The sequence below is a fragment of the Merops nubicus genome, unplaced genomic scaffold, assembly GCF_000691845.1.
Source record: "Merops nubicus isolate BGI_N331 unplaced genomic scaffold, ASM69184v1 scaffold7585, whole genome shotgun sequence".
Lineage (NCBI taxonomy): Eukaryota > Metazoa > Chordata > Aves > Coraciiformes > Meropidae > Merops > Merops nubicus.
The window spans coordinates 186,996-213,228 of NW_008610270.1; the positions used below are offsets into that span (position 1 = coordinate 186,996).

The following is a 26,233-nucleotide window of genomic DNA, read 5'->3' on the forward strand; positions in this document are numbered from 1 at the left end:
TTGTGTTAACACAACTGGACACAGCATCAAAAAACCACAGCAGGCAGGGACTGGAGGCATTGGAGGGGAAATGGTGATTCTTAGGCCAGATTCACACATTGTATCGTACAGCTGTACAACATGCCCTACGACAGCCTGTATAGACTGTAATTTCAAGCTGCAAGTCCTTTTGTGGTAGAGGCAACTGAAGATGTTCCTGGCTTGCACTGATCCTTGCCTAATTCTCAGTCTCCCCTAACTGATGTAATTTATCACTCTCTTATTTGGTAGAGGAGACCTCTGAGATTCAAAGGTCTGAATTAAAGACAGACAGACAGAAAACAAGAGTAAGGAAAGAAAAAAAGGAGAAAAAAAGACGATCCCAGATCCATGTAGAGGCACATAGCCACACACAGCATGATCAGCTGTAGGCAAGAAGCATCAGAGGGAGCAGGCTGGCCGTGCCTGTGACGCCAGCACGAGGCACTGCTCGTCAGCACGGAGCCTTGTGCACCACTGGCTGCCATACTTTAGAGCAGGATAACATTATGGTTTTACATTGATCACATTTTCACTTTTTTTTTTTTTTTTGTTAGCTAATTAATAATCATTATTTTTAAAAAGTGTAATAGAACTACAAATATCCTGACTATCTAGATTGTTACTAATTGCAATTTAAATTAAATTTAAATTAAGGAGAAATATGATATGGCATTTTTGAAGATGGGAGAAGCAGAAGACATAAGTAATCAATAAAAAGTATATTTTTTACAATCCAGTCTAAATTCAGTTAGGAAATTACACTATTATTTATTTTTAAAAAGTCTGCTTTTCTTCTCAGTGCATATTTATGGTTATCTAAAACTTCCATTTTTTTAAAATATCCTGTGAGATCAGCACTTAAAATCACATCCCCTTGAAACTCATTTATTTAAATACTGCTTTTAGAATCAATCTTTATGTTTGGGTTCATTTTTTTTTTATTTTTATCTCAGGCCCTGCAGAATGGCATCTGATAGTTGCCATGGGAGGGCAAGAAGCAACCATAACATTAGAGATCAATGCAAAATACTTTTGTTCTTAGCAAAAATCTCCCATGCACATTATCACAGTAATTTAGAGCAATCAAAGACCCCCAAAACAGTGGCTTTTGTATAATCCAGCAGATGGTGCTATGCTGCAGTAAACTGGTCCAAGAATTAAAAAAAAACACTGAATGTGAACATTTTACCCCTTTACCTGGTGTTGCTGCTTTTTTGGTAGCTGGTTTGGCTGCAGGAACTTTTCCTGTCTCTTAGAAAACAAAGAAAGAGAAAAAAATTAAACCAATTACTACAAAGCATTTAAAAAAGACGGAAACCAGAGGAAACAGCCTGGAGCAATTTTTTCACTGAAGAATTAGACAAAGAGATCACCCAAAGAGAAAAGATCTTAATTACCTACAATAAACTCAAAGGCACCATCAAAATAGCTATCTGAAGGGTTAGTCAGCTCTTGCTATTAGGCACTAAATCAATTCTTTCAAGGTTTTCTGTTTAGTGATTCAATATCTATTGGCAAAACAGAGCAAAGCAGGTGTCTAGTGATTTGAGTATGGCCTTGGCCCTCAGGCAGCAGCTATGGACTGGGATCTTGCAGCTATCAGAGCTGAACATCCTGAGCCAGCCTATTGCAGCTGGAGAGGATTCATTGCTCTGGATCCCACAGCTCTTCAGGGTGGCATCCTTGCTCCTAATCTGAATCTATCATGGATGAGAAAAGGTGAAATTGGGCTACTCCTGCAAAGTACATTCAGAGACACGGCTACACTGGCAATCTCTCTCCACCCTGAGGAATGGAGAAGTATTACCATGTTTGATCATGTGCTTGGAAGAACTGTTGGGTTCTAGGAGAGAAACAGACTTTCTCTGTCCACTTAAATATAGTTCTTGGTCTTTTCATGAAACAATTGCACTGTCCTTTCTTTGCTGAGGTGGAACATTTGCTTGGAGAATGAAGGCCCAATGATGAAGGGTATATGCATCCTAAAGTAGGCTTGAAGACTCTCAGTCCTGGAGAGAAGAACCTAGCTAGCTTATTGAATTTATTTACTCTTTACTATTGTTTAATTAATTGCTTTTTTTTTCTTAGGAAATACTAAAACTTACTGTATTTTACAAAAAAAAAAAACAAATATCCATAAGCTAAACTCCACTGATTTTCATAACGGATTTTTAACATTGGTTAGCAAATCCTCTAGCTTAAAATTCACATCTCCACATTGTGAGAGGAAATAATTAATCATTTTAATCACAATCTGAATTACAGAATGCATAAAAATAGTTAATCCTTCACATCTGTCACTGTGTTATTACAAAGAAAAAAGAATATGGCTAAATCAGGAATGTAATTTTGAGTTTTTCCTCCTCAGTCTTTTGAGTTCATAAAAGATGTGTCAGACTGTCCTGTGAAACAGAATGAAAACAAACTATAGTTTGCGTGTGTTGGATTGTTTTGTTTCCGTCTATTTAAAAGCCTGCAGCAGATAATTATATCTTAACTTAGTTATCACAGTATTGTAATTACGTACAGTGCTCACCCCTCCTTCAGGGAAATATGTAGAAAACCTTGAAAAATTTACTAAGTATTATTTTCCTGAGTGTATCTGAAGTAGCTAGATAGGCAGGGCCTTTGTTTTGCATTTGTGAAGATAAATTTGGTGGACCTCAGAATGCTGGACTCGCTCTTCTCAGCCCATTTACCAAAATTGCTGCCACTGAGAGTACATTCAACTGAGATCTCATTTGACATTTCCTTCCCATTAAACTTTTTTTTTTGGAGACAGTGATAGAAAAGAGGGGAAGGTAAAACTGTCAGTCACAAAGAGGAGTGTGGAATTAGAAGCAGGATAAGGAAGGATTTAGAAAGTAGGAGGCAACTGAAGTCTAAACATGTCATTTTTCAATTATAAATGGTGTAGATACTTTCTTCTTTGCACTAGCAACAATTCAATAAATATTATTTTGGATTATTGAAATGTGCTCTTTGAAACTACATATATAAGAGATGGCACAGTAGTTTCTTACTTTTGAGTTCTTTGGACAAAGCAGCATCTTTTTTATCTGTAAGAAAAAAACACATACATAAAAACATAAGGTTATAAGTAGATAGAATGGCAGTGTGTGGTTTAGAGGTGAAACTTGTTGCAAAATGTGTTTGAATGATGCAGTAAATCAGTTCACTTCCATTCATTTCATGGTACAGTTGCATTAATTTAACCTGAAGTGTAAATACAACAAAACCTGTGTGAATGCGAATACTTTTGTTTAATTTCAATATAGTAATCTGTGAGATTCAACGTGTGGTAGGGTTAGCATGGTTTCTATGTACTGGCTGAGCCATGGTTGCTCACCACATGCACGTTGTCAGGTTGCAGAAATGCAAGGGAAGATGTGCTAGGAGTCTAAGTACAGAGATATGTAATGAAATGCATTATCTTCCTGTAATTTTTGACAGCCACACAACTGAGGTCTAGTTTGGGAGTCTCCATGTCACACCTAGCCAAAACTCCAGCTCCCACATATTTCCCACTTGCCAAAACAAATGAAAGATTTACAGCTAAAGAAAGAGAATCTTAGCCATCCCTCCAATCCAGCCTGCAGTAAAGGTCCCTGCTTTCCCAAATTTTTCACAATGTTGAATTAAAATCCAAGCTAATGCATTTCTTTCATGTTTGTGAAAAAAGCACACGCATGACTCTTATCATAACTGAGTCAATGTGGAGTCACTCATGAACCTGAAGAAAGTAAGTCAGTCCTACCTAGGGACCATGTAGGACTAAGCAAGATCTGTCCTTGGTTGATTTAAATAAAGTTAAAATGACTCAGCTATATCAAAGTACAGCATGGCTAGGCAGTCTACTAGAGAGACTTAACTAAGCTGCTTCAGGTCAGGTGGCTTTTTTGTGTCTTTTTTTTGGTAGGACTTTTTTTTCTGATGGCTGAGAGAAGACTTTGAATCTTTACTAAGCAGATGTAAGTAGGCAGGAACACTCAGTGATAACTTCTCTTTCCATTACAATTTTTCATGCTATTCTACCTCAGGGCTTTTAGCTATGTACAAAAAGTGGCCGTTTTTGTAATCATACTTGGGGGTCTATGTACCTTTTTCACTAGTCTCAACTGTACAACTAAGAAATGGTTCACGGAAATCCTGTAAGATAGAACATTAAAAGATGCTTAGATTAGTGGTAGAAGTTACTCTCCTGGGTGCCCATGAGGAAATAAACATTCTCTCTAATAATCCACAGTGTGCCTAGAATATAGGCAGGCTAATGCTTATGCCCACAACATATACGAGTGATAAATTAACAGTGCTTTTAAACACTAATACAAGAAATACTTCAGTGCAGAAGCTGCCGAAATAAGTAGCTTGCTAAACCAAGACTATCTCATTACTGATAATACAAAGTTGCTTCAGTTTCTGTTGCTCTCTAAATAGCTGTGAAGAAGTTGATATGAGATAAGGTAATGCAAATGACTACCAAGTAGTCTAATAAAAAGTCTTGAAAAATTCGGAGGAAAATACATTTCTATTTGGGTGATATGCTGCTGTGAACTGAAATGTTTCTAGGTTAATCCTTTGCTTTCCCCCTGTGAAAGCATGTTTTGCAGGCATTACTTCAAAGTATGATAATTACCACATTCAGATGAAATTAATCATGAGGCAGCTTTCAGCCATGTTATCTGGCTAAGGAGCCTATTGAAGCCTTCAAGAAGTCCCCTGTCTCTGAGTCCCTGCTATATAATTGGGTTCATGGCCTGGCTGCTGCCATCTCCCATGGCTTGGCGGCTTGCTCCTTCCTTCATGTCCACTGTGGTGGGTGAGTGCATTGACTTGTTCCTCCCTCTGGCTGTCTGGTGCTTTGGATTTCTGGTGTGTGATCTGGTAGTGGAGGGAAGAGTTTGGCTGATGATCTGCCTGTTGATGACAATAGCGTTCTATGCTGGGGAAGTAGTCAGCAGAAGAATAACATACAGTAAATCCTGAGTAATTATCAGGACAATTTAATCAATAAGAAAATATCACAATTTTTTTTTTTTAATCTTTTTTTTTTTTTGTGTGTGTGTGTTTTTTAGAGCAGAAAAGTTACTAACAGCTGATTCAAATAGCACATGATGTGAAAACAAATATTTTCACTCTTAGGCTATTCTTTTCCAGGCAAGGTGCCTACTTTGATTTCTAAAGTCATACTTCAGCAGCCAGGCTGGAATGTTTTACAGAAAATTGTCTAAAGTTGGTTTTGTAGTACCTTAAACCATGGAGGTTCCTTTGAAGATATGCAGTGGTTACATACAGGCACCTCAAACTACAATGAAATAATTACCTAAATGCAAAGAACAATTGGTAGATCTCACAGAAGGAGGGAAAACTGATCAGGACTTCTGTAGTGTCTAAATGCTGCTACCTGTTATAAGTCACAAATAACATATAACTAAACAACTCAGATGAAAAGGGTAACAAAAATGAAGGGAACAATGAGGTATATTAGTATAATTTAAATCAATGAGCATTTTGCCTCATTCATTTTTGTTTTGCACAGATCTAGGGTTTAATTTTTTAACTACAGGAGTGTGGCTGGGGAATGCAGCTTATATTATATAAGGTTTTTACTGTGATTATGTCTTTTTCTTAAAAACAACAGCAACAAGCTCTTGGTGGGTCTTTTTTTTTCAGGTTAGATAGGAGGAATTTCTAGAAGAAATTATCTTTTTTTTTTTGAACACCAGTATTGGGCAACATATGCACGTTATCCTAAGCATATCTTTGCCAATCAGCATGGGAAGTATAATCTCCTGAGCTTTAGGCTATTTTCTTATTAAAACTTTACATCTGCAATCTGGCAACAGGAAAGGCAAGCGTACGACACGAGGATGATGCCTACACATCTTGGAAGCCAAGTAACTCAATTAGGGCTCATATAACACACAAATATCAGTCTGGGCACTCTAGCAGCCTTGATGAGTAGTACAGTCAAAAGCTCTTTGACTGTCCTTAGTATAGATGACAGAACTATTTCATATTCAACAACAGGGAATAAATTTTATGTTCAAGAAAAGCAACCTAAACTGTGACACAATATAAGGCAATAAAAGAACCCCTTTAATAGACTTATTATAACAGATAAAACTCCAAAATCAATGCTTTTGGTAATTTCATGCCCTATCCGAAACAGTTAATTTTCCAAAAGCTGTTGATATGTTTCACACTCAGGTCTCCTTAAAAGGCTTATGTGAGCCACCCAAATACTGAGCAATCTGAAGTTTTTGGATACCTCTGACAATGCTAACCATGGGCTTTTTTAAAACACATGAAACAGGCTTTAACAGGCTGAGCACTATAGTTAATGAAATAATTTGTTAGCTGTGGCGGACTGTGATGCACCCTTTTCTTTTTATGGTTATTCTCAGGAGATATTTGAAGACAGTTGTACTCTGGTCTGTATTCTCAAAAAGCAAGCATGGTTGTAGCTCTCCTCTTCCCCAGTGAAAACCTGTTCAGTTTTTCTTTCACTGAGTCTTGGAAAACATTAAAGTATGATGAATTTTAAAAAAGAAAATTCATTAAAAACTACCATATACTTGATCAAACATGATCTGACTTTGTTCTTTTGTGTACAGGCTAAAAGGATCAATTTTGAATTCAAACTGGGAATGAGTATTTGGCAGCCAGCACAGATGTATATCAGTAGAGCAGCAAAGCAATTCTTTTGTCTCTTTTTTAGCATATAGGTCTATCTTTTCCTCAGGCTTCAATCAGCATTCTTTTCAAGTAAACTAGCAGTACACAGCAACTGCAAATGACATCTAAACTACACATGGGGCAAGGCAAAAAAAAAAAAAAAATCATCTCTCTAAGCTTAGAGAGTGAGTGTCTTTCATTCCAGTGAGTCCCCAGGAGGTTGGTAAGAAGTTGTTAGACAAGGATGCCCCAGTGCAATAGTACAGTGTGGTTGTTTGAACTTAAACTTCCAAAATGGAATATTTCAAACATTTCTCTGAAGTGAATTCTAGATCTTGGGTTCACAAAACTTTTACACCTTTTATTATCAATGGATTTATAATACAGAGTACATGATACATTTGAGTACAGCAGATCTTCAGCAGCTCCACACAACCTATTACTTCTATATATGAAAAGTATTTCAGAGAAATAAATGGGTCTCAAACTGTACTTTCTTGAAAGTCTTCTCTGTGCTTTTTCTTCCTGGAAATCTCTCACTCAAATATATAAGCATACAAAAATTCTTAAATTCAAAATGTTATTCAGATAAAGGTATATTTCAGAGAAAGTATGTTGATAACTTTGGTGCACTTTTATAAACAGCTGCCTAAGCCCACTTCTACCCACCACTGAAAGTGTCATTTTACATGTTATATCTAAACCGACCTTTCTTCTTGGAAGCTTGCAAAAGAACATGATGATAATATCAAAGTTACAATCGGAAACTAATTTCAGTATCAGTTGGCAACCACAGTCTCTTAACTGATGGTAACTGATATCACAATCAAACATTGTGTAGACCAATACTTAAGGTTAAGGATGCAAGGATACCTCTGTGCTGGTTGATCTGGAAGAAATACCAGGACCCTGAGGAACTACTAGTTAAGAATCTAGTAATTACTAGGTGAAAATCATAAAAGACTTCATTTACTAGATGGAAAACTAAAGGGAAACTTAAAATGTCAAGCAGTTACTAAAGGAGCAATTCTCATCCTAAACCTCATCTAACACTGACCATTTACATTTTCTGTCTCTTAGCTGACAATCACATACTAGAATGGACTTGAATCCCAGATTGCAGGTTTTGTATTTAAATCTCTGCAGGCTGTAGGACATGAAACAATGGGAAACTGCAGATGACAATATTAATGGGTGAAAATGGGAGGAAGTGGAGTTTCTGGAAGGTAAAATTGTGTTTCCTCAAGCAACATGAGCGTGGACTATAAGAAACAATTCTCGGAAGCGATAACCAATGTGAGATATAAAGGGATTTAAAGAATTTTAGGATTATGAAAAACTATCTAATTAACTAACATACTTCTGTTGATTACAATATGAAATTAATGATAGCACTCTAGACAGATCATTCTCTATTGAAGCAGGAAAAATATTCAAGCTTTTCCTTGCACTCCCTGTGAAGGGTTCTCTCACCTTACATTTGTCTCTGTTTCCTCCCAATTCACAGTAGCAGGCTTTTTGATAATTTCTTAATTTCTTTGATGTCTCTAAGTCCCTTCTGATCACCAGCTCTTGCATGTGTTGCCTCCCTACTGCACTGTCAGCTCACACCACTATGTCCATCACCGTTTACAAAGGAGTTCTATGTTCTACACAGCCATAGAGTGCCTGCAAGCCCTGTGTAGCACAGCATCAGAGGCAAGTAGTAGCCTAAAGCCATAGAACTTTCCAGAAAGTTGTGTGGCAATAGGAATGGCTGAAATAGTAAATGATACCTCAGACATATTTCCCAAGATCATTAAAAAAGTTCACTCAACAGAGTAAAAAAATTAGGCAAGTAGAGAGGATGTGAGCAAACAAGTGATTCACCTACACTTACAGTAAGAAATAGACTGAACATTAGGAATAGCCAGTTTCAATTCTACTAGTGATTCATAGTTTCACTAATTAGAGATTTTTCTCTTCTACTTCATTAATTGTTGAAATTGATTCAGTATCCCCCCACTGAAGAGCAGGTGGAAATGTGTTCCATTGGCTTCTGCATTCTTCAGTAGTGGTTTAAAAAATCAAAACTCCAGAGCGTGATGTGAGATCAGAGTCATCCACACACAGTAGGCTGTAAGAGCAGTTAATTACACAAGCTGCAGTCATTTAGGAAAAAGGTAATGCTTTTTGTGTAGCACTTGCAGATAGTAACATTAATTACTAAAATTTAAGAATGAGAAGTTTTCCTGGAATAAGCCGTCATTTGAATTTGTGTAAATATTATAAGAGCTGAAAATATTCTCCAGCATTTTTTACCTTTTCTTGAAATGGCATGGGGATATACTCTCTATAATTTTATTAAGAAAGCTCAGCACCATTATTTTTCAAACGATTCACAAGAGTTTTTTTTTTAATGAAATAGGATTTAAGTGTAGGTATGCTATGCATCCTTGCAATATATTTCTGTCCTTTTCAACCTGTTCCAATTTCTTTGTTTCTGTTGGGTAGATGATGTCTGTAGACATTAATAGGACGAAGATATTTTTCATGCTTCTGAATAGGGATACAGAAAACTTTCTCATTCTATGAAAATGGAGATATTGAATAATGCCATGTCCATCCATTTATCTTCATAGGTGACACACCACTCCAATCACACTTTTGTAAACAAAGCAAAATCTATGAGAAAGCAACAAGATGCAGAACATACTACAATCAAGCTAAAAAACAATGCACTTCTAACCACAAGTATGCATGGGTTTTCTGCTCAAGAACATCTGCCCATTTTCTTACCCTAATCATTCAGTAATGCTTCATCAAACTTAGTGTCTCTGAGTTACATATAGCAAAGCTGCAAAGTTAGCTCTTGCTTCTTGAAAAACAGATCAAGAGAACAGGTATATCTGTTTGGAATATTTGCTGAAAGGTTAAAAATGGTAATGAACAGTGAAGCATAAAGGATCCTCTGTTATAGGTCAGGAGTACCTCTGGTCTATCCACCTTTCTAGGGGAAAGGCATCCAAAGACTGAAATATATTTTTAAATAACTGATATGGAAGTCTTAAACAAATATATGTCCATTAAAATGTATAAAAGCTTTTAAAGCTTGATTTCAAGGTCAAGGGAAAAAAAAGCTGCTTTTTATTTCTAAGTGTGAGGTAAAAGAAAAGAGAAAATCAGCCTGATCCCAAATTCTGAAGATTCTTTCTGTCACGTTTTAACTGTGGGTTAAGCCTTCAACTTGTCCATTGAGTGACAGCAGAAAACAGATAGCACTGCATAGGTATGTTGTTGCAACCTGGATGATGTGTCTGCACGGATGTTTCACATAGAATAATTATTCTAAATATTAGGCCTGATGACTCAGATATGCCTTTTATTTTCAAGGCACAGAACTGTTTTCCTTCATTAAAAAGATTAACTTTGTGTTGTTTGAGGCATAAACATATTCTAATCCTGTTATTTCTGGCTGTGACTGGGAAAATAAACAGTACATTAATTCCCAGAACAACAAAACCAAGGTTGATGCAATAAATTAGGTTCTTCAGTTAAGGCTACGCCACCCAGCTGCTTGCACAGCACGGGTACTTCCTTCTACATACCTGAAAGTCGAAAGGCAAACGGATTATTCCGTTACTTGTGTGGACTTTAGATTGAGTGTGTCACCTTCCAACATGATTATTTCTATATCACATTTCCCAGAAAAGTTCTTTACGAGTTTGACAACGCATCATCAGAAGAGATTGTCTGGCCTACGCAAAATAGCCCAGTCATCAAAAAGTGAGTTTGTAGTACAAGCCCCAGCCTCCTTCCTTTCCTCTCTATTTCTTAAAGGGCTGACTTTTCCAATTCTTTGGCAACCATATCTTAACACAATCTATTAGCTCCTTTGCCTTTCTCACATCTCCATGCTTTGTGCAGTCAAAGAAGGAGAAGAACAAATACAAAGAAACATATGTGGGCTGAGCAACACTCAGCATAGTGCTCCACTCACAATATTTAGCAAAGGGGCTCCTGAAAGGTGCTTAAAGCTTATTAAACGGCTGCTGATGTTTAATGGACAGAGTACTTGCTTCAGGCAGTGGATATTCACTTTCCCTTCTAGAGCTTCCTTTACACAACATATGGAGGTGAGCAAAGATGGAAAAGGAGAGTTTGTTCTGTAGCCAATTCACACCAAATGAAAGGGGAGGTCAGTCGTCCACGTCAGAGTCACCACATCAATCATGATGGCAAGTCAGCCTTACACTGAGGTAGTTGTTACTGTGAGGTGAGGGAAAGACAAGAGCAAGGTCGGAAAAACTTGTATCTAACTACTTCTTTGCATTTCACCTCATTCCTAGCTTTTGAAGACTGAACTCTCTGTCCTGGAAGGGCATGAGTTTGGTTTGGTCTTGGCATAAAAAAACTGTTACAATCTCAGCTGAAGAACTCTTTTCAACAGGCAAAAAGGGAAAATATTTTCGGAAACACCACAGTGATCTTACAGCCTCTGTACTTTTTTTTCTAAAGTGGCAGAGGTGTTTAGGAGATTAGTTCTCACAGAAATTTAGTAGGAGTTACATGCCTGGCCTACTTTGATGTGCTTGTAAATCCCACCAGGTGCCATGTTACATCTTTAGGCACCTAAATATCTTTGAAATCATGTCAGTCGCTGCTGCTGCATAGAATTCAAAGTCCTCCGAGTGCTTTGAAACTTTCAGTGTAGGACATATCTGAGCTGTCGTTTCTCTTGTTTCGGGACCAGATTCCCTTAACAGTCACATGGAGACCATGGGAATTGCTTTTCTACTATGTTTACATCTCTGCTCTGCTGGACTTTTTGCCTTGTCCCTCACTGTGACTACAGTTTCATTCTTGAAGAGATACAACTTAATTTTTACTAAATAGCTGTATCTGTTGCATGATGGTTTCTGGAAATATCAATTAGAGAAGAAGGCTTTCCTGCTTTCCACAGAAGACTGAATATTTCGAGGATGACTATCAGTTGTTTTCAGTTTACAAAGGATATAAAAATAATGCTGAAAGAAATTTTTGCTTTTATCAATGATCCTGCAAGACTGTTGTCTGCAGCTGCACCACTGCAATGACTCTCCACTGCATTCTCTTTTAGTTTATCGTGTGCATCTCCTAGGATATACATCCATAATGTTCAAAGCTAGAACACACTAGCAGGTTATCTAATTTGACACTTTGTTGTCAGAGGCTCGTATATTTCAGCTAGGCACCTTTTCAGCTGATATGTATCTTGCTTTAGGTAAACAATCACCTCCAGACATCAGGGAAAGTGATATCCACCTTATGCTGTGGTAGTTTATCACTCAGTGTTAAGCACATGTACCTCATTTTCAGTCTGGATTCAGCTTCAGCTCCCAATCATTCCTACTAGATTAAAGGGTGTTAGGGTGTTATAGTAGCCAGAATCAATCTTTTTTTTTTTTTTTTTGTGAAGGTTCTTGGTATCCATGATAACAGTAACCTCTTTCTGAAAACATGAATAGAATATTTCATTCATTTCTGTGAAGAATATTCTTAATTTATAAATAACTTGAATGCCTTTTCTTCTCCTCTTTCTCCAGTTTGGACACTACCGACATGAGCGTTCCAGTCTCTTCAGTGGCTTGTACACAGGAGATGTGTAGATTGTACACATGGTCTGTGTTCCCTATTGCAAGGTTTATAAGTCCACAGTTTTATGACAAAGTATCAAGTTCAACTTGCCATTTACCTCATCAGTTTTAAGACTACTTTCCAGATGTAAATGTAATTGGCAATATAAGCACATGAGGCAGTGGGGAATTGGGCCCTGAGGTTAGAAAGACTATATTTGGGTGTCACAAGAGAATATAACTCTGAGTAATGGGATAAAATTAAGCAAGGCAAAATTTGGGCAGATTGGAATGAAATACTTCTTAACTGTGAGATGCATTAGGTTGTAGAATAATTTTCTGTGGGAACTGATGGAGGCCTAGTTACTTCAGCCATTTAAAACTAAACTGGATAAAGCACTTGAAGATATTCTGTAAGGAATTATCCTGCGTTGCCACAGGGAAGGATTAGATGACCTAGTGGGTCATTTCCATTTCCAATTTCTGTGATTTTGTTGTACAAAGCCCCACAAACAGGAAATTGTTATCAAAATCAAAAGACAACACTAAACCCTGTCTGAGTCCGAGAAAGAAGAGTGAATAACATCAACTGCTGGTAACCGTGCAGGAATCCTAACCCACTGTTTCTGCTGGTTAGTAAATACAACCAGCTCTGATGTCTGGATGCATAGCTTGTTTCTGAAAGCAGAAGCTTCTCCTAAAGCAAAAATGTCAGGGAAGAGTGGGTGAATTATGAATAGGATCCAGAAGGAGGAGTAGGGAAGGAAAAAAAATCAGAATAGACCTGACATTCATAATAGTGTCCTGAACAAGTTATTAGTCAGGAATGAATATAATACAGGAGATGAAACTTAAAGTTCCAGTCAGTCAGCTAAGAGAACTAGATGGTTTATATAGGCTTTGGTGTATGGCTATTGGTTCATGTAACAATATTACTAATTGAAATCATAGTTTAGATGAGACGAGAGCCAGGGTCTTTGGTAAGGGTTGTACAAACACACAACAAGCAGAGCCATGGACCCTACAGAAATGTACAAGTGGATGAACAGTCTGGCAGAGAAAGCTGTCAAAAGAATATTGGTGAGTCATACCCTAGAGACAGATCACACAGTTCTGAGATCCGTAGATTGATCTTCCTTTTTTATGTGTCTGTACTTTAACACAATTTGTTCCTATATTTGCTCTCAGCTAATAACATACTGTGCCTCCTTGATTATTTGTCTTATACATTCATTTATCTGCATAAGAAATCACTAGGCAGCTCATTGTTTATTACTTCTGTTACTTAATTTTAACATTTGTCTCTCCTCCTAATCTCCCTAAACCTAGCTGCAAATAAAGATTAATTATATGATCCTGTACTGGGTCTGGACGGGATGGAGTAAATTATTTTCATAGCAGTCTGTATAGTGCTCTGTTTTGTATTTGCGGCTCAATGTTAACATACCAGTGGTTTTTTTGCTATTGCTGAGCAGTGTTTGTATAGAATCAAGGCCTTCTCTTTTCCCAGTCTGCCTCATCCCACCAAGCAGGGAAGAGTTTGGGAGGGGGCATACCTGCAACAGCTGACCTGAAACTACCAAAGGGAAATTTCCTAGCATATAATGTCAGGTTCAGCAATAAAAACTGAAGATAGAAAAATATGGTGAAGGTGGCCGTTACTCAGACTGACTGGGCGTTGGTCTGCTTGTGGGAGGTAGTGATTTTCATTGCACCACTTGGTTTTTTCCTCTTTCTTTCACTTATTAAGCTGTCTTTGTCTCGACCCACAATTTTTCACTTTTGTTCTTCCTATTGGAAGGGTAGAGAGAGAGCAAGCATTTGTGTGGGTGTTTAGATGCTGGACAGGGTCAACCTGTCAACAACAGTGTGTTTTTTTCCTCATAAAAAGAAAAAAAAAATTAAGCTGTCAGACCGAGTTTTACCCCTCAAAACTACCTGTTATATGTTGCAGCAGACATTCCGAAAACAGGCTTGTCCAACCCACAATATCCAATAACACCTATGCGTGCACCCCAGTTCCTCACCACTGCAATTCTTACCTTTTCCTCATACTTTTATTAAGCCACAAGCAAATTTGTGAATAGTATTTTGTCTTCTGTATGTGACCAGACACTTCCAAAATACCTTGGTCTGGCTTCACAGCTTCATTTTGCCCTTTTAAGCAAGCTAAATTGCAACAGCCTCTACAACTCACTGGCACTTGCAGACCTGATATAGAGGTTCTTCTGAAAGCACCCATCACCCATCGTCTGACATCTGTCACATGACATCTATCACATTAGGGAACATAAGATGCATGGCAGTGCCCAAGCAGGGCTGCTGAAAGCTATCAGCACTTCAGTTATTTCCTAACTAGAAATACACTCCTGCAAGTGGGCAATGCAGAGTGGGGAGTTTCAAATCCTGCTGTTGAGAAACAACAGAGATGTATTCCTACAAATGCTTGCAAGCACTACCCATTTGTTCATCAGGAAAAAAATCTGGGGTCAACATTTGAATCCCGGATGAAGAATAAAATCCATTGCAGATGGATCAACCTAAAGCATTTCAGGAAGTGTGGTATGCATATACTTCTCTAGATCAGGGGATGTGCCAAGTATAATTTTCTTCTAAGTATAAACTTATGTCACAAGATATATTTTAATTAATTTTTACTTTTCTGGAAGTGCTTAATGTTGTCATTGCAAAATGTTTATTCTGAGAATGATGTCACATTTGGATGATGTCAAAACATCATTCTAGACATGACAGCAATACGATAAGAGGTGTACAGAAATAAGTAATAGGTTCATAATTTCATCAGCAAACCCTTTAAATACCTACATTTGAAGCAAACAACAAACCTCCAGGCATATAGAATAAAAGAAAAAGATAATTGGCCACCAGGTGTCAGTAGTTGTTCTAGTATTGTAAGGGAAGCATTAAATTCAGGATTGCAAGGCTAACGGTTGATCCGAGGAAGTCATAAAATTAAATAGATTTTTTTTGTTATTCAAAAACTATCAGACGAATTTAGCTTCCTGTCTGTATAATATATGTATAACATACTATTGGTGTGTGAGATGGTCTTTTTTCTCAATTTCCTATCAAGTCATGGCTTTCTTGCAAATTATGACTGGCTTTCAAAGCAAAGAACAGACAGCTGATGAAAATGCATCTGTGACAACTTATACAAAAAAATCACTGGGTTCTGGTAGGTTTTGTTTGCTCTCGCCTGATCACTTCCACTTTGCCTATCTAGTAATGTAACATCCTTCCTCTAAAATGTGACCAAACATACACTTTTCCCCCAGTTACATAATTGTTGGATGACAGGATAGCAAGACTAATATGGTTAACCTGGTTCTGTGGCAGTAATAAAGTAATGATTTCAATTTTTACATCTAAGATTAGCTTTTAGTTTGTTTTCATGACTCTAGAGCAAATTGACTTGATTGTTACATTGACATCATTAAAATGTACCTCAGTGTTTGTGACTTTATACCTTCAGAGATTTTACTACTCAAGAGGCAAAGATTTACTTTGGTAGCTAGAGAGACTCCACCACTCCCCTCCTCTGCCGACACTGCCTGGCATGAATCATATGTGTTGTAGATAAATCTTTATCACAGTTATATCTTTATCAATGAGCTGGACAAGGGAATTCAGTTCACCTTCAGTAAGTGTGCAGATAGCATCAAACTGGGTGGGAATGTTTTTCTACTTGAAAGTAGAAAGGCTTTAGAGAAGGATCTGGGTTGGCTGGATCAATGTGCCGAGGACAATGGTATGAGTTTCAAAAAGGCCAAGTGCCAGGTCCTACACTTTGGTCACAACAACCCTAGACAATGCTAGAGGCTTGGGGAAGAATGTTTGGAAAGCTGCCTGGTGGAAAAGGATGTGGGGGTATTGGAGGAGAGCTGGTTAAATATGAGCCAGCAGCATGCCCAGGTGGCCAAGGCCAACAACATCCTGGCTTGTAACAGAAACAATGTGACCAACAGGACTAGGGAAGTGATTGTTCTCCTGCACTAAGCACTAGTGAGGCTGCGTCTTGAGTACTGTGTTCAGTTTTGGGCAGTTCAACTAGAAGGAAGAGTCTGAAGTGCTGGAGCATGTACAAGGAAGGTCAATGAAAATGGTGAAAGGTCTTATAAGGAGTGGCCAAGGGAACTGAGATTATTTAGTCTGGAGAAAAGGAGGTTGAGGGAAGACTTTATTGGTCTCTATAACTACCTGAACAGAGGTTGTAGTGAGGTTGGGGGTCGGTTTCTTCTCCAAAATAGCAAGTGATAGGACAAGAGGAAGTGGCCTGAAGTTGCACAGAAGAGAAGGTTTAGCTTGGATGTTAAGAAACATTTCTTCACAGAAAAGGTTGTCAAGCGCTTCTCTGAGGCTGCGCCGAGAAGTGGTGACGTCACCATCCCTTGAGGTATTTAAAAGAGGTGTGGATGTGGCATGTAGGTATGTGGTTTAATGGGATTTGGCAGCGCTAACAGTTATACTCAATGGTTTTAAAGGTCTTTTCCAAACTGACTCTGCTTCTATTATAGATGCATCCACAGCATTGGATGCACAACCACTGCAACCTAGCTCCCTGATTTATACAAAGGCTAAAATAGTCCTTAGAAAAGTCTTGGATGCTCTATTGCGAGCATGCAAGTACCAATACAGCAAAACACAAGTCAGATCAAGCACCCTGATTTGGGGTGAGTGGATGTGCACAGTAAAACCTTGGATTGCTTTATCTCTGTTAAGCAGAGCTGCTCAGGGTGGTGCCTGCATTTGACACCCTTAAAACCTTCGTCACTGAGGATTGGAGCCTAGGGATTCTTGAACACTTGTCCAGCCAATCAGGCTTTATGTTTTTAAGAAAAAACATTTTCTTCCTAAACAGGATTTGCATTGCTTGGTGTTGCTGGTTTTTCAAGGGAATAATAAAAGTGTATAAAATGTTGTGATCTTTAATCCAGCTAGACTTGGTTTGTCATTCAAAAGAAAAATGTTATAAGCCACATCAACAACTGGCCTGGGTCACAGGTCTGCAGTCGTATTTTCCTGTGTGGCAAGGGGAGGGAAAGGCATTGACTATCCTTCTAAAGTGGCTTTAAGATTTACTATCAAAAAATGCTGCACAAGAGCTACGTATTTTTATTACCGTTATTATTTGAAATTATGCAGCAATAACAAGAAGGCAAGATCATCAATGGCAGCTGAGCAGCACTTTAGTTAGGAAACGTTGTAATGATCCAGGCTGACATTTTTATTGCTTTATAAGCTCACTTATTACCTAGGTTGTTTGTTGTGAGAATCAAAACAAGGTGGGAAAGGAGTTTGCAGCAATCAAAGACACAGGCTGTGTATGAACATGATTTCTTTGGCAATCTGATATGTGAAGGAGCAGAGACGTTCCAGACTGTTGAGGCTCTGAGAAAAGGACCACCAGGAAACACTCTGCACGTGAACTATTAGTACCTGAAAACACTAGTCTCTGCGTATTCATTTTCATGCCTGGCTAAGCACCAAAGCTTTAACAGAGTCCCCTTTCTCAGTCAAATTGCAGTCTGAACTGATGCATCCAGCCATGGGGAGCTTTTGGAGAGCCTGCCAAAGGCTCATCTCTGCTGATGCTCATGGGGATTTAGAGATGCAGCTTCTTCTTTAACCAGAGTGGTGCTATTGTAAAAAGTAGTGCTACATAGATTTTTATAAAACATTTTGAAGTGTGGCTGTACCAGACCCTTGTGTCTGACAATTATGTTTGTTTAAGCAAGACCTCTGAGTCTGTAACAATGAAATTATCTATTTTTCGCGACAATTAACACAATGTTTTTGTATGAGCTGAAGGTCAGAGGATTAATGTAGTTTTATCTACAATGCATTTTTAAAAGCTAATTAAGAATCATTCAGTTCACTCCGTACTAAAGACTGAGAACATTTCACATAAGATGACTCTTGCTCCTCAGCAGCAGTGGGGCAGGTGCTGGGGATGGAATGCGGCGGCTGGGGGAAATGGAGGGGAAAAGAGGAATGGATGAAGAGAGGAATAGAGAATAAGTGATCTGGCATGCAAATAAACAAATACTTCACAAGGATGCAGTTAATAGAGAGCAATAAATAATTTTGTAACACTGGACATAAAATTGTCTTCTGGACAAAAGAGCTAATCTAAAATATTAATCAGCAAAAAAAGTCAGCATTTGCAATCACAAGCATTCCTTGTTAGATGAAAAGGAATAGAAGGGAGTGCCGATCTCAGAGCATTATTTTAGAGATGATTTTGTCACCTAGTACTTATGGAACATCTCTGCCTCACTCTTTCTTGCACCTGACAACCGGTACACACTACAATTCCTGTGTGGGTTAATGGGCTTCCTGTCAGAGGTGAGTATTCTGGAAGAAAGTATGTGAGGATGGAGGAGAAGAGGTGGGACCAGGGTGCCAGGCAGCCAGCTCCTGGCAGAAAGATCTGCCTGCTGGCACAGGGACAAGTGTGGGTGGCAGCAAGGAGGCAGAATGCCCCACACCCAGCTTCAGGGATTGCAGAGATTGGGGAAGCAAAATGAGAGACAAAATCAGAGGCATCCAGAGGTAACAAAAGAAATTTGAAAGCAGGGGTATTTTTAGTATGGTGGACTCTGCCTGGCTTTTTAATGGGAAAAGGTAAGAAAATTGGAAGCTGTTCACACACTCTTGCTTTTGGATGCTTACCTATGCTGCTGATTCAAATATGCTAAGGTTCATTTACTGTGTCTGCCCAAAACATGTAAATACTATCAGACACTGAGGTGCCTCATTTCAAAACTAGGCTATACACTAATATTCTGCTGATCAAATGTGGTAATTATTTCAGGCTTAAAACCTTTTAGGGATAACAATAGATCCTGTCAATCAAAGATAGAAACTACACATGCATTCAAAGAGCAAGCTGAATGAGGAATAACAGCAACATGTGTAGCTAGAATGTATTATAGATTACCGTCCTCTTACACAAAGGCTAGTAAACTCTTCAAAATGCAGGAACTTGCGGAGCTAATAAAAAGGACAGAAATGTGTGGATGTCTCGGTTTGTCTAATTTGTGTCTTTCTAGCACTGGTAGGGTGATTCACTGGATTTAGCAACAGTTTGTGAAGATGAACATATTAATAGATTTATGCTGCAGCTCTGCCACAAAATGTAATCTTTTACAATTCTGTACTCTGAAGTGGAATACAAGCTTAGAATCAGAATAAAATTAGAAAATATATTTGAATTGTCAGCTTATTTTCTTTTTAAAGCTGTGTTTATACATTTAAATATACAATTTAACTTGGAAAAGAGTTTTCCTTCATCCCCATCCCTTCCCCAGTGTGCCACTCTCTACTATGAAAGACTGAAGCAGATTTAAATAATGGGGCTACCAGGATAGTACTCCAAGGTATTCTGTGTCATTCTGTGTATTTTTTTGCACCAAAGATATATTAACATTTTTCCTCCTATCTGTAAACACTTGAGTAGGAAAGCTTATGCAGACTGTGTAGGACCCAATGACAAAGAAACCAGCTGCATAGTGGACCTGGCATATATAATCCTCTATGGTAGTACACAATGGGGTATACATCCCTTCCAGCTTTTGATAGAGTTCAACACATTTAGATGATCAAATAACTGAGCAAAAGATTTGCATTAAGGATGTAGTACCTACAGCCCTGAGTCTTCCAACCCTATTTTAAACTTTTCTCTATGAATTTAGACATTAGTGTAGTCTACAGAAAGGTCCATCTGGCTATTTGTAGAAGGTTCTATATAAAGTGCCTGACAAAGCAGCAAATAAACCCAGTGTTTGTAGGTATTAAGATAATGTTCAAACCACTAAACTGGCTGTTTTGTTTCTACTTGTTTCACAGACTGTGTCACTTACCAGACATATGTTTGCTTTTGGGCATTAAACAGACTTGCAAATTTACTGCCATTTTGGGAAAGAAAAGTTACAACAATTGTAATGTAGGCAAGACCTGAATATTAATTTCTAATCTTGTTGAGAAATTTACATTTTAATGTTAAATATCATGAAACACAACGGATTATATTCAGGACATTTACTAACTTTATTTTTAGATATTTAAATAAAATATTTCCTGTGATAAATAATTCTTGTGGATAAAGATAACTATTTTCTACCAGATTACAAGCTTTGATATGTTGATGTTTCTACTTACAAGCTCAATTTGTGAAATAATGCAAAAACCTGTTCTCCATTCAGTCTTTCCATGCCAGTAGTTTCCTTTGAAACTACTTACAGCAGCATTCATGTTTGTAAAAATCTCAAGTTCACAGAATTGAAAATTGTATGTATTATAAATGAACATACATATATGTATGTATATTATGCATAAAATATTACACATATAAAAATGCAATGGAAACATATTATAAATATATAATAATATAATGTGAGCTATAGATCTATATCTACATCTGTATGTCCATCTTGGATTCTGAAGAGGTAATGAACCACATATACCCCTATCTCAAATGTTTAAAACCTGAAAGTGCTTACACCACATAGTCAACTACTATCTGCAGAGAAAGATAGACTTCAATTTCTTACCTGTTTTTTTAATTTCAGGGACAGCTGTCTTCTTATGAGCTTTCTCTTTTTTTGCTGCTTTTTCTAAAATTTAATTAAAGAAAGTAATTTGATATGCTAGAACTCTGAATCATACACTCAAATATGCAGTCAGCCAAGTCCTGGTGGGCACATGGTGAAAAAAATGTGACTTATTTGGGAGTTTAGTTCAGATTATTTCTTTATAGAACTTGCACCCAACTAGCCACAGAGCAATCAGCTGAAAATGAAAATTAATCAGCATGCATCAACTATGGATGATTTGGACCCTTAATAATTCATCAAAGGCTAGGTGAAAATCATCAGTGCATGAATGTGGTATCTTTTAGGTTAAGCTCCCATGGCAATGAGATCATTAAAAAATAATGAATGACATAAATATTTTCCCATGAAAGCAAGACCTTGGTGGATTTTAGATACTTCCTGGGAATTAATGATCTTAAATGCTATTTAGGTGGCTATCAGGGCTTTGGTTATTGTAAGTTTTGGTTGTCATTCTATAAAGTAAATAAATAAATCTCCCCCACCTTCAGAAAGTGAGGTACCATGAACTGAGTGATATCTCCTATGAGTTTTGCATATGACAGTATAACTGTGTCCTGCTATTATATAGGGAATGTTATATAGGGAAACAGGACTTTTTATTTGTCAGAAAAAGAGTCTAGAAACACATGAACACATCAGATATCAGATAGAGAAGAAGTGGTAACATGCAAATAATGACTAAGCAACTAAGACAAGGACAACACAGAGCAAGAGGTATAGGATTAACGTAATAAAAAACTACGGGATTTGAACCAGGAGTGGGAGTTAAATCTGAATGAAGCCAATAATACAAGTTCTCAAACCATACCTTTCTTCTTAATTTCAGTCGTAGCCCTCTTCACATCAGCTTTATTCTTTTCCTCATCTCTCTCTAAAAAAGGAAATAAAAAAATTCAGCTGACTACTTTTGCTTGGATATATAAATATACCACATATGTATGTATTTGTATTTTTGGGATGGGAATCCTTAACTGCAATAGGTTCTATGATTGATAAGCTAGTCACTTTTTTAGGAGTTTGCTATAAGCAATTCAGAGATATAGCTCAGAGAGTGAATGGGGCACTAAGGATAGAACTAGAACCTGTATGTACACTAGATAATTACTCTAATACTAACTCAAGAAATTATGCCTATTAACTTGATGTAACTAAGAATTGATATTGATTCAGTGGCATGCCCTTGTTCTGCCTCTTTTATGAAAACTGACTAAACGATAGCAAAACCTGGAAGTCATACTTGGGAATAAGCACAGAATACAATGGAAAGCCTCCATATAGGATATATCTTTATAACACTTTATGAATTAAACCTTTGAAATGGTCATTACAGGACTTTCGTTATTCATGGAGAATTGCAGTTAAACTACTTCTCTTTTAAATGCAATTGCCTTTATTTTGTCAATCAATTGCACAATAGTAGAAATAAGGATAATGTTTTTCCTATTTTTTTTTTTACAAAAACCTACAATAATTTAATTACTTGTTCCATTAATGTTATTAATTAGGAAATTGAGAGTTCAGCAGAGGAGATGAGGAAGCTATAATTCTTATTTTGCCCTTGGGAGATGAATCCCCATTTTGATGAGAAAGAATACAAGAGTACAAGAATAACTAATCTAAATGTTTGGGATTTTTTTCCAACTACTCATCTACAAAAAGACAAATTTGTTACCTTCAGTTTGTGTTGCATGGCTTTAGCTATTGATGTATTTTGTTGAAATACAGTTTTCTTTTTGTGATATGCTACCTTTATGAATGTGGATAAGAAGCCAGGTTTTATTACCATACAAAATGGCACAAACACAGGCACTTAAGCTTTTAAGTCTTTTCTTTACCTGAAAAATATTTAAGGTATAGGAATATTTTCTGAAGCCATCAGATCCAAGAAGCAATTATGCTATTAACCCTTGCACAAATTAACATGAAGGTAAAGGAGAAATTAAGAAACTTACTTTTCACTTCTTTAGCTCTCCCAATAGAATCTTCTGTATGAAAAAAGATATAGAAACAGTGAGAGAAAAGGATTAGTTTAATTACTGCACAGCATTCAGCATCCTAAACCAAAACAAAATATGTGTATTTTTGATAGAAAAAATTGTTACTTTTATAGAGTATGTGAATTTCACAGTCTGTCCATGGTGGTTTCATTAAAAAGTTATTTTGCCTATTGTGGAGGCAATTTATCAATATTCAGGGTTTCCCCAAACCGTAGCTCTGCTGATTTTCTGACAACAGTGTTCAAAGTTAAGCATGCTTTTGACATGTTCCAGTTATTCCTTGTTTTAAACAGATTTGTTCAATATGTTTCCCATGTTATTGTCTTGATAAAAGGTAGCAGAAAATCCTTGCAAGTGTTTTAAAGAATGTTTCTTGCAGTGGTTTTTTTGGTGCTTAATTTTCCTTGCTGAAAGCCCTGGCATACTAGCATTCAAGCTACAAATTCCTTTGTGCACGACTGTGCTTTATGATAGGTTTCTTGAGTAGGCATACAGCATTAGAGTAGTCCGCATCCTCCACAAGCTTCTTTGGAGCTTCGTTGTCTTGTATATTTTAATGTCTTTGTTATTATCTATCTCTAGGGTTCCTAGAAGTCTGTCTGTCTCTCTCCAACAGGATGTTCTAGAGATTCACACTAGGGATTGTAGCTGCATCTTCAAAATGCAAGACTCTTCAGCCTCACATTACACAACAACTGTTCCACATATCCATTTTCCTGTGCCTGCCATGATTTTTCTGCATTTCATTTCCATGTACAATGTATAACTCTCCTAAGTTCTAAAATGTGGTTTGTTTGCTTACTCTGCCCGATATAACCAAAACAGTTAAATATATCAAGTTTATCAGTTACTGTCAGAAAAAAGAAAAAATCTTTCTTCTGTCTTCTTTCTAGTAGTCTTTACTCATAGTAACTAGAAACTGAAGTATGGAGGATGTACAGGAAGTAGCAGGAATTTTTACTGCAAATAACTTAAACTACAAGGAGACTACATCCCTAGCTGAGGAGTTTTTATTGTGAGGTCAATCAACAATTAATTTCACTGACATAATTTTCTTCCATCAAGCTCTCAAGTTGCAATATTCAGAGTGTCCAGGGAGCCTAGAAATATCTATATTTGTTAAGAGTTTTTTAGAGCATGATTACATACAGGTATTAAAGGACCATGCCTCCTATTTCCCAGTAGCACTGCCTAATGTAAGATGAAAGGCCTAATGAAAGATGTATAGTCTTTGTCAAGTCTGAGAAAAACAGTCACAGGGCTTTCATTCACATCTCAGCTGTATCTAGCCCCACTGATGTTCCTTACAGCTATTACTGACAAAAGTTTATGTAAATGAGAATGATGGACTTGGAAAACGGATATTATGGTAAGAGATATTTCTGATTTAAGGAAGTAATCCCATTTCTTGAATAAATTTATTTCCTCTCAATTTCAGTAGTTCACATTTAGATTGTTGGACATTAAATATATAATTAAACCCAGCAAAACCTGTAATTTCTGAAGTAATAAATGAAGGTAGTTTTCTCCACATATGTATACAACTAAATTAGGAGGCAGAGCAAATAATTAAATAAGAACTTACGAAGATCTTTTCCACTGTAAAACACAAACCACATCTGTTAGTTAAAAGTACTTATTTTTTTAGCTAGAAACAGTAACAGGACTACAAGTGTCCACAGATCAGCTGCATGAAGAGGGACCGTATCTGTGAACAGTGGGTTTCACAAGGAAATGCAAAGTGTTTTTGCTGATTTACTGTTGACTACAATACGGAATTCAAATGCAATTTACTCTTGAAAAATCTATTGCTATTGTATACTGTTACTTGAGAATGTAATTAATGCTATTTTTTTTTCCCCAAGATCACTAGTCTTGAACTATATCCTACATACAGAGTATATAAGATGTGCATACAAAACAACCTCATCTTCAAAGGCCTACAATGTCTTTACAAAGATGAAATGGGGATATATGCAGATAGCGCAGTGCATGGTGACAGAATCCATCAGCAACACAAGCAAATGACTTTGCATTTAGTCTATTTTTTTTTCTGTAGACTTTATGCAGAAGTGGAGTATTATGCAGTAGAAGAAGGAACCCAGTGGGCATGAAAAGTGTGAATTAAAGCAGTGATGTGCTACTGAATGGAAAATGCAGGTAAATTTTTTATTTCCTGGGGGAAAAAACAATCCAACCTAACATTAGAATAGTTTTCTTGGGAAATGGCTGGAGCAAAGAGAACTGCCCTAAAGGAAGGAAACATCTGAGATGGAATGATTTATTTCTGAATAAGTGTTGAAGGACCAAGGACACTGTTGGAAATCCAAGTAAGATTCAATGGAGACTGAGAAAGAAGTGTTTCCATCTGAATTCCCTTTACCAGTTTTGACAGTGTCTTTGTATTGTTCTCATGAGATGTCAACTAATCCTTGGACAACAAGGGGAGGGGAGATAACTGAAACATGCTAACAATTCATCACTTGAAAACAGGCCTGGTAAAACCAATCTGCCACTGTGCCAGTGCTAAGTGGACCCTAAATTTAGGCATGCATGTGAGTTACTGGGCATAATGTCACGGGAATGCTGCCTGGGAACTGGAAGAGGAAGATGCTCTAGGAGTTTCTTCTCTGTATTGCTCCAGAAGCTCCATGCACTTGTGGAAACACTTACTCTGGAAGGAATTGTAAGATCATCCCATCTGCTCTGAGAAATTGAGGTAAGAAGAGCAGCAAAATATAGCCACTGGTACCTTCTTGTGGAGAGGTATGTGTATAACAAACACTAACTAGTGGGACTGAATGCCAGAGGTTTGGAGATGTTTTGGTTCAGATAAGCATTCTAAAGTTTAGGTACTTATACAAGGTTTATCTGCGTTTATTTAAAATCCTGTTGTCAGGAAATATCAGGAGGAAAGCTCTTGTCACGGACTTTGGATATTGCCTGGCTTTGTGAAATACTACAACAGCTTCTCTTGGCTACTGATTCTGGTCCTGGCAGAAATGAGGAGGAGCATAAGAGATATGTGTATACTCACTTACATACAAAAAAGAACAAAACAAACATTCACTTAGCATTTCCCGAAAAACTATAGTTCAGACTGAATGTAATAACTGCATTCCGGGTAAAACTTCATTCCATTTTTCTGCAAGCATTTCTACACCTTAAGCTGTCACGGCATAATTTTAAAAGAGCATTCCAACATAAACCAAGCTGTATTTTAAGAATTTCATTTCCTTATTAATTTTGAAACAATTAAGATTATTCTTCCTTTCTTTTAACTGGAGACCAAAATCCTTTCCCTGCT

General features: G+C 37.3%; 1 protein-coding gene across 1 annotated transcript in view; it reads right to left on the reverse strand.

Moving 5' to 3' along the window:
* Nucleotides 1-420: 420 nt before the first annotated feature.
* The window catches only part of TRDN (triadin), a gene marked incomplete at its 5' end in the record, with an annotated part of 62,718 nt that continues 36,905 nt past the window's right edge, over nucleotides 421-26,233 (reverse strand). The window contains 5 exons of the mRNA XM_008940858.1: nucleotides 421-507; nucleotides 1,211-1,272; nucleotides 3,045-3,080; nucleotides 20,867-20,929; nucleotides 21,738-21,800. Coding sequence (XP_008939106.1) covers nucleotides 421-507; nucleotides 1,211-1,272; nucleotides 3,045-3,080; nucleotides 20,867-20,929; nucleotides 21,738-21,800 — 311 coding nt within the window. The remainder of the gene's footprint in view (nucleotides 508-1,210; nucleotides 1,273-3,044; nucleotides 3,081-20,866; nucleotides 20,930-21,737; nucleotides 21,801-26,233) is intronic.